The sequence below is a fragment of the Schistosoma haematobium genome, chromosome 4, assembly GCF_000699445.3.
Source record: "Schistosoma haematobium chromosome 4, whole genome shotgun sequence".
NCBI lineage: Eukaryota > Metazoa > Platyhelminthes > Trematoda > Strigeidida > Schistosomatidae > Schistosoma > Schistosoma haematobium.
The window spans coordinates 43,814,104-43,823,378 of record NC_067199.1 but is presented as its reverse complement, the minus strand read 5'-3'; the positions used below and the strand labels follow the sequence as shown (position 1 = coordinate 43,823,378).

Below are 9,275 nucleotides of genomic sequence, written 5' to 3'. Positions count from 1 at the left end.
AATCTCCGTCAAGTGTGATTGGATTAGTGCATGATCACTGATCTTAATGATACAGATATTCGAAATTAGTAACAACTAGACAGTTGCTTTGTCCTGGTATAGGCTTACTCAACAATGGGCGTCCAAAACCCCATCGGTGATCGAAGACAGGATCACACGATGAGCTCCCAACCTTTAGACCATGCTTCTAACTTCAATTGATTCGCCATATTATGCAACCTGTCAGATATGATTAAACTCTACTAGTCACGATGTCTACCTAGAACTAAACTTTTCTCTTGAGAAATAATGCGGAGTGCGTGGTCTGAATGTTACACATTCATCAGGAGCCCTGAAGGTTGAATATTCTATATCATATGGAGTCTTAATATAGAATTCGGAATTATTACCAAAATTTGACACCAGTCCATGAAGTCATCGACTCTTAGAATGAGGCATCTAGGTAGCTGTAAACTACCCGGTTGCCTACTGCACGATTATCGTTACCAGTGTTACACATGTTGGATGATATGAATCGAAATCGGTTTAAACACATCCACCCTTTTTCTTCCCTTAGATCTTATACTTTTTTATTTCATAAACCCATATTTTCGAGAATCACCTCGTTTATGCCTGTTGTCTTTTACTCTTACCGATACTGTTGCTACTACTACTACTATGTCATTAATCTTGATAGTTTCATCCTATATGTTGATACGATATGCCGGCTTGAATGGATGCACATATATGTCAAGTTCTATGATGATAATGGCTGACTGATGCAGACTTATTTAAACTCTTAAAGTTTTCATCTATTCAATCTTAAGCGATTGTACAACTATTTGTAAAGTTAGGTAAATTTTCATTGTTAATTTGTATATATGAAGGGTTAATTTTCCTTTATGACACAAATTCTTCATATAACTCACTTTAAAATTATTTTCTTCCATAAAGTCGTAAACTTCTGGGTAGTTTTTTTTTCTATATGGAAACAAAAACGCTATATTAACTGTAATCTAAATGAACTTCTGACGTAAAATCAAAACCAGTTTATGAAGATTATTAACCAGTATGATGGCCGGTATTTTTTATTATTAGTAGTTTGAGTGAAACATAAATGTAAAGAATGCCTTAAAATTCCTTATTGAGAATTTGTACCTTTAAACATGTGACAGTAATAATGATGAATACAGACTTCAGAAGAATTCAAACAATCGATTACTCTTTAGTCAATTCAGTTCGAAGGAATTCAAAGATAAGATCGTTTATTACTTTACAGTGCTGAATTATTATCTTTACTTTTTTACAGTATTCAACAGTTAAAAAACCCACTTCTTTGGGAACTCATTCAAGTTTCTTGTGAACTATAAGACAATTAACATTCGATATTTGAAAAAAAGACGATAATCATTGATTAGTCAGTAGTTCTGATTGATCGACTATCCATTGATAAGTTAGGTTACTAATTCGTAGTCAATACATATATGTATTTATTCATATAATCATAAGTCCTATGGGAGGTCGGTCGCATCCCGAGTAGCTCAGTGATAATGTTTTGGGTGACGGGTTCAAGTCTCAATATCGCAAATACGCTCTACTGATCAGTGCCAATCACTATGTAACCTAAGCCTAAATTCTCTTAACAGAATTAAATCTTTTTCAAACGAATACCGTTTGAAAATATGGTTCATTAATTAAGTACAAAATTACTTAATAGCTTTTTCGTTGTAATAAGAGATTATTCTGATGTATGACCCTAAAGGTAAGTGAATGCATAACGTTCTATAACTTGTGACCATGGATTCATATTTTCAACTTCAAACAATACGTAATGTAGTTTGGTCTCCATCTAATATCAACAATCAATAGTAGCTATCTCTTTTAACTTGATCAATTTAACAAATTGCACCTTCCCAAAATTATATCAAGGATCGGTGAAGCACACGACGGTTACCATAGATATCTTGACAAACAACTATTGACAACTGTATATCCTCAACACTAAAAACAAAAAAAATAGGAAGAACTCAAAGCTTTTTTATTCAATTACTATTCATAGTTGTTTTTTTTTAAATAGTAGACAAATTAACAAAACAGCAAAGAGAAAAAAATACCACAAGTTGACAAGGTAACACACACACACACAAAAGAAAAGTTACTCAACAATTAAACAGCAAATCAAATAAAGTAATCAGAAAATAACAAATAAATATGATCCAACTGGCAAAAGAACAATTCAAATGGGTCGGTGTACATATACATATGTATAGAAAAAAAAAGAGAAGGAAGAATCGAATTGGTTCATGGAACAAAACAGGGAGATCGATCATAAGGTGGATACTTACATTTGAGAGGGAAGAAAAAGAAAAACAAAGATTCACAAAGTTATTTTTTCACACCATTTGACCAATACAAATAATGATGATAGAATCAATAGGATTAAAACACTCAACAATATACTACTAATTATGAATAGACTATTGATATTTGTCAATATACAATGAAAAGAACTATGGACGAATAGACATTACACACACAGAGAGAGAAGAGATGCCTCATTTATTTGTATTCAGCATTAACGAAACTCGATGCAATAATTACTCAAAGTAAGGAAATAAATGCTATGAAATAGTTCAAATAGTTTGACAATAAAGAAGCCATTTGATAATAGATATCAAGGAACAACAATAACAACAGCAAAAATGTGAAATATTAAAGATATGGAATATATATATAATCTATTACTGAACACTATCATCTAATAATCATGGCAACAATAGGATGATGATAATATATGGATCAATAATAATGAATGTGAAGATATAAGGAAACGTTAAATTGAAAAGGATATGTTCACTTCAAACATGACACTGGTTACGACTCATTTTTATTATTATTATTATTATTATTATTATTATTATTATTATTATTATTGTGGTGGTGGTGAAAATTTGACATGATGGAACTAGTGATAGTAAATTAAGATAAATTGTAAAGTATCAAAAGTAAGTACACATTAAAAAAACAAAACAATTTGTACACACTATTATTCTTATTACATATTCATGATGATATGGATATGTATATTAAAGGAAGGGGGAGAGATTGTGTGTATGTATGTGTATGTAAGGAACAATGATTCAAAATACAAAAATGTTCTCACATTTTATTATCATTTGAGAAAAACAGAATAAAAGGCATGATTTTGTCACTTGAGATCAAGAATTTACTACACACACACAACACAAACCAACCAATACAGGATGAGAGAGAGAGAGAGAGTAGAACTAGAAAATACAATGGACAATTTCAAATTCCATATTTTTCGACGGAGCATAGAGAGGTAATCATAAGTTATGATGATGATATGTAATTGTATGCTTATAAAAATAAGACAGAATCTATGCGAAATGATTAGAACTTCAATATGATATCGCTGGTTGTGATAATCCACTACTAACTAGGCATAACGACAGAAACAATAACAACTACATCAACAACACTTATCGAAATGAATACAAATTTAATTATAAAAGTTTAAGGCACATTTTACAGATCAGGATCAAGAAGAGGACACAGAGAGAGAGAGAGAGAAAAATAACAACAGTGAAACGAAATTGTATCATATTCTACACAAAAAAAATTGATGAATTCTTGAGATTTTAGCCACTGATATGTATGTTTTACAATGAAGACTGAATCTAACAGTATTATTGAAAGAAAATTATAAATAGTCAACGTATCAAAATAATTACCAGGAGGAAGTGTGTGTGTGTGTGGGAGGGGGTATTTTTCAAGTAAGTAAATAGATAGATCATATCTTGACAATTCACAAAACCGGAAATAATAGTTGCACAAGAGAAATATTAAGTAAGTTCATGTTGGATAACACATCAATGTTGGTGATGGATTGATGAATGTTTCGGAGTAATTAATTTATCCATTGGAAATGAGACAATTAATGATGCCTCTTGCATAGTGATTTGTTGTTTTCTGTACAGAAATAGAAAATGGAATAGAAAATTTCTTTTATATATATATATATATATATATATATATATATATACTATTCCTGGATTATAAATTACCTCAGTCAGTCGATATTAAACAAGGTAGAACCTAGTATGTATGTGCAATCTCAACTAACGTTATTGACTGTTGGTTACAACCTTAACCACGTATTTCCGGTCCAGGCCAATATTCAGTAGTCTTCTAAACAGATGTTATATATTAATTTAGCCGCCCCTAGCTTTATTCCAACATAATCTTACACCAGCGAACGTGCTTGCAAGTAGAATGCACATCATGAGCGCCAAAACCACTGTAATAGGTGAAAATTCAATATTTGTCAACTAATTTCTCATCCTACGTTTAGGACTAACAATTTTTATCCGATAGTTCCAGGAGAAATTAGCAATTATTTGAAGACGTCAAACATTAAGAACAAACCCGTTAGGATTCCAAGATAATTGAAGTGGCATGCGCGACCAAACACTTCAATCTACGGTACCCCACAAGACAGAACACAAGCATTAACACCGTTGGACGCCAGCTCAGTGGTCTAGAGGTTAAGTGTTCGCGCACGAGACCTATAAGTCCTGGGTTCGAATATCGCGAGGTGGGATCGTGGATGTGCACTGCTGAAGAGTCCCACAATAGGACGAGACGGCCATCCAGTGATTCCAGGTTTTCCATGGTGGTCTAACTTCAATTGACTCACGATCTCAACTATTAAAAAAATGTACTAGCCAAACATCTAGGGAACACTGGATAACTGTTCAGCTTCACACACTCACATAGATAAACACGATAAACTAATCCTTATACGTAATTCATCCATTCAGTGATAAGCAAGCAACATACAACCTGACACATATGTGTATCGGTTGCTGAACTACAACAGCACAGAGGGAAGTTCATCAAACAACTTTTCTGACCTTAACAACTGGTATAATAATCCACACACTAACATACACAGTATTCAATATAAATCAACTAAGACGAATCCAACACAATCTCAGTGACCCAACAACTGTAATTTGTCTTGTCCCAACTTATACAAAATCTAGGAGATCTAGTCACAACTTCCTGTCAATTCCCTTCATATACTTTACATCAAAATAGAAGATAGGTGACGATGAGACTTTCAAGTTTACTGGTCACATATTGCGTCATTGATCGATGCAATAATCCGAAGCGCACACAATAAGGACTAAGGAAGAACAGCATTACTCACCTACTACTCAGTGATCAATCAGTTTCAAAGATTTCCAGTCAATATGTATTTACTTATTTCATCTACATTGGTTTGTAGTTTAAACGGTTGGAATTCATTATTTAGAAAGAGAATACAATTTAAAACAAACAGCAAGCATGCACAAAATTGAAGTCGTCAACGTGAAGCATGAGTGAGATGATCTATTCACTATTAGGTGAATCTCAAAAATACGACAGCAATCGTTAAGCATTTGTCGATAAACCTGGATACGATCTCAAATTTGGTCCTGGATGTGCACTGCTGTTGAAGAGTCCATATAATAAAATGGAACTGTTGTTCAGTGCTTTATAGCTTTCAATAGTTATTTTAGTAAAATCCATATAACTGACTCATCGTAATTTATATTTGTATTACCTATTATTGATATGATATTCTGATTTTCGACCATCTTGTAAACGACGATGACGACGAGGAGTTGACATAGCTGAATGACTAGAAATTACTGGTGCTTGATAATAGTGAATAGATTCAGGTGAATTCGTTGTTGACATTATTGTTGCTACTGTGTTTGTTGTTGTTGTTGTTATATTATCATGATTATTAGGTTGACTTTTATTCAATGGTAGACGAGCATGTGTTGAACGTGAACGATGAGGAGATGGAGTAGATTTTTTATAATCTTTACTTATCTGCTTAGAATTCATGTAAATAGCAGGTGTCTGAAATATTAGAAAATACAGGCAAGAAATTCCGATTTATGAATGTTACAGTTACGATATTACATTTCTATATTAGTAACAAGTTAAGTTTGTTTGTCAAAAATGTAAATTTTCTTTCTCTAAAAACCAAAGTGTACATTATTGATATATGCCGACCAGGATGACCGTCAGGAACTATCCTGTTATCCCAGAAAAAAAAAGCAGGTTACTTATGTTGTACATGGTCCTGTATGATCAGAGGCACTTCATTTAATATAGCTATACATTTGTATTTTTAAATGTACTAGTCGATGATAATAATAGAGAATTATAGCATCATTAAGAGAGGTAATACGAATCTACAAGTAAATGATGTCATCGAAAGAAAAATCTGTTCTTGACTGAAACATCTTTATATTGTTTCGTTGCAAAGATTCACTTGAAATTAAAAAAGAACAATCTAAATAATGATAACTGGGATAATCAGTGACGTTAAAAGAATTAAAATGTTACACAATTCAATGGTGAGAGTACATTATATTAAGTCTCTGAATACAATTAATCAGGTAATTCTGGTTACGGATAGTATTTATAGTATTTAATCATAGCTTTTTGGAAACAGTTTTCATCATAGGACCATTACTGAAGAGATGTTTCATCATAGTTTGGAACTACTCAACCTAACCGTAATTGTTATCTTGACAATGTGATCGAGTTTGTTTATTGTAATGACCCACATTGGCTGAAACACCTGTTGTTTTGGACCTACCATCTGAGCAAGTTGGTTGGATAACTTGGTAAGGATTAAAACCAACTAACTAATGGTCTGAAGGCGAGGTCGAGCTCTCAAACAGATATGGGTGTGACACCAGTGACATGTTTCCACAAGGGAAAAAGGGGGTTGGAAAAGGTCGAACATAAAAACAACACTCCTCATCTTGCTCCACACATTCCTATTGCAAGTCATTAGATTTGGAAATCACAGTGCTGATAAATTTAAAGGCGTATGTGACTGTCCTCTAACAGTTGTCCTATGAGCATTGGAGTTACGATCCCAAGTCATTGAAATCACCTACCCCTACCAAGAAGAAGTGTCTTCCTACCATGTGGGTCACTGAAAAGTGATAATTGCTCTCGTGCATTTAAAGAAATTGATATCATTTCGTTTATAATCAACTCCAAAAAAAAAGTTAATATCCACGACTTCATCAAAGATGTGATGATATCAATACGTGATTGAAGTAATTTTCATCATGATTTAAAAATCTTCCTCAGTTCGAAGATAAACTTTTACAAATTTCATTTTCTAAAAAAAAAAACATTTTTTTTACAAACCTGGGATTTAGTGGAACTTTCGGTGAGAATACCATCCTGTTGGTTAGAATTTTTATGATGTTCATAATGATGATGATGACGGCGACGACGACTACGAGGATTGTCGTTAGTTACTAATGCGTTATTGTCATCATGACCATAATTCGATTTTTTAATACTTGTTGATAATACAGTTGGTTCAACAGTGTTTAATGCTAAGCAATAAGTCGGAGACGAAGCTGTTGAAGTGATTTTTGGAGATGATTTTGATTGATGAGTAGTTGAATGGAATGAGATAACAGATGTGGTCATTGAGTATGATGATTTTTTGCGTCTATTCTGTTTTGTCTCATCAATCATTCGAGGATCATTATTAGATCGCTCTTCTGGCAGTGGACGATATTTAATCATTTTGGAATGATTCGATTTCGTTGTTAATATAGGTGGTGTTGTATAACTGACACGAGGTGGTAGCGGAGGTGGACTAATATCAGGTGGAGGACAGTATGAATGATTTACAGAGATAGTCTTATAATTATTATGATGATGATTATGCATTATATTCGGTGATATTGTTTTGTACATAGAATCATTACAAATTATATTAGAATCCATATAATGAGTAGTGTTAGATAATTTTGACTGATTAGATGAATGATTAAAGATTTGCTGAACAGATGGAATGGTAGTAGTAGTAGTGGTAGTGGTAGAAGTAGAATTATTATAACTGTTCTTTTCATGAATTTTATCGATTAATTTTGTTGATGTTAAACGATTACTAGTAAATTGATATTCTGGAACTGAAAGGCGTCGTAATTGTTTTTTAGATAGAATAGTTGATGTCTCCGATATTGATTTAGATTGATTAGAATTATGTAATAAATAGTCACCATTCAATTCGGATTCAGTTTTAGAATTACCAATTCTATCAAATTACAAAATGCAATATGAAAGAAAGAAAAAGAAAGATCAAACAATTTCTATTCATGGATGGTTGTTTGAATGAAAATTTTAACAAATATTAATGATAAGCTACAATTGAAGAACATATGGAACTCAAAACAACTATCTGTCAATTAATATCAAAGTTACAATCTTCAATATGAACGTCAACACAATTCTACTTTACGGAGCTGAAACTCGGACAACTACTACAAGCATCATCAAGAAGGTACAAGTATTTATAAACAGTTGTCTACACAAGATACTCAATTTCCGTTGACTTGATACCATCAGCAACAGCCTACTACGGGAGAGGACAAACCAGATTCCAATTGAAGAGGAAATTAGGAAAAGACGATGAAAATGGATAGGACATACATTACGGAAACCATCGAACTACATCACGAGGCAAGCCCTAACTTTGAATCTTGAAGGGAAGAGGAAAAGAGGCAGGCCAAGGAACACATTACGTCGGGAAAGAGAAGCAGATATGTAAAGTATGAATAACAACTGGAGTTAGCTGGAAAGGATTGCCCAGAACAGGGTTGGATGGCGAGTGCTAGTGAGCAGCCGATGCTCGTCCACGAGGAGTAGCAGGCAAAGTAAGTAAGTACAATAAATTAATTCGGACCTAGATTTTTTTCTGGATTAAGTCCTAATTAATAAGTGGTAACAAATAATTTTTTTCTTTAAACACATAAACATTTGTACAAGGAGGCACTAAAATATACGTACATTACACAAATCATCCACTTTGTCTTAGGGAGACATTCCCCAAGCTTTTGATCTACAGGTCTAATCAATAAGGCAGTGGAGCAACGTTAGGAGACGTAGTCCCTTGGTCGTCGGTGACCAACAATATGTTCATACGTCATCTGTACCCTCAGGATACTGGAGCCCATGTGCACCATTGGTTTGGAATCAGGGTTTTCCAACGTCCGTATCCACCAACTTGGCGCAAGCTCCGGATATTCGATTTTCGACCTCTCAGTTTCGTAAACAACACCCGTGGTGCGAGAAGTCAGTGAGTAAAACTTCTTTGACAGTTGCTGTATTTTGAAAGGGAGAGCTGACTCTCCCCACTCTCGGCCGTACCAGGACACTTGACGGCCGAGATCGCCACC

The 9,275-nt window shown here is 33.7% G+C and overlaps 1 protein-coding gene across 3 annotated transcripts in view; it reads right to left on the bottom strand.

The window, feature by feature from the left end:
- Positions 1-3,173: 3,173 nt before the first annotated feature.
- PARD3B_1 (Partitioning defective 3 B) overlaps positions 3,174-9,275 on the bottom strand; it is a 76,891-nt gene continuing 70,789 nt past the window's right edge. For 2 of the 3 annotated variants that reach the window (XM_051216513.1, XM_051216514.1), the window contains one exon: positions 4,052-8,134. Coding sequence is in view for 2 of the 3 variants with exons in the window: in XM_051216514.1 (XP_051067107.1) it covers positions 7,195-8,134 (940 nt within the window). In the remaining variant the exon portion in view is untranslated. Of the gene's footprint in view, positions 3,973-4,051; positions 8,135-9,275 lie in introns of those variants that run through there. The other variant, XM_051216512.1, reaches the window with a different exon arrangement.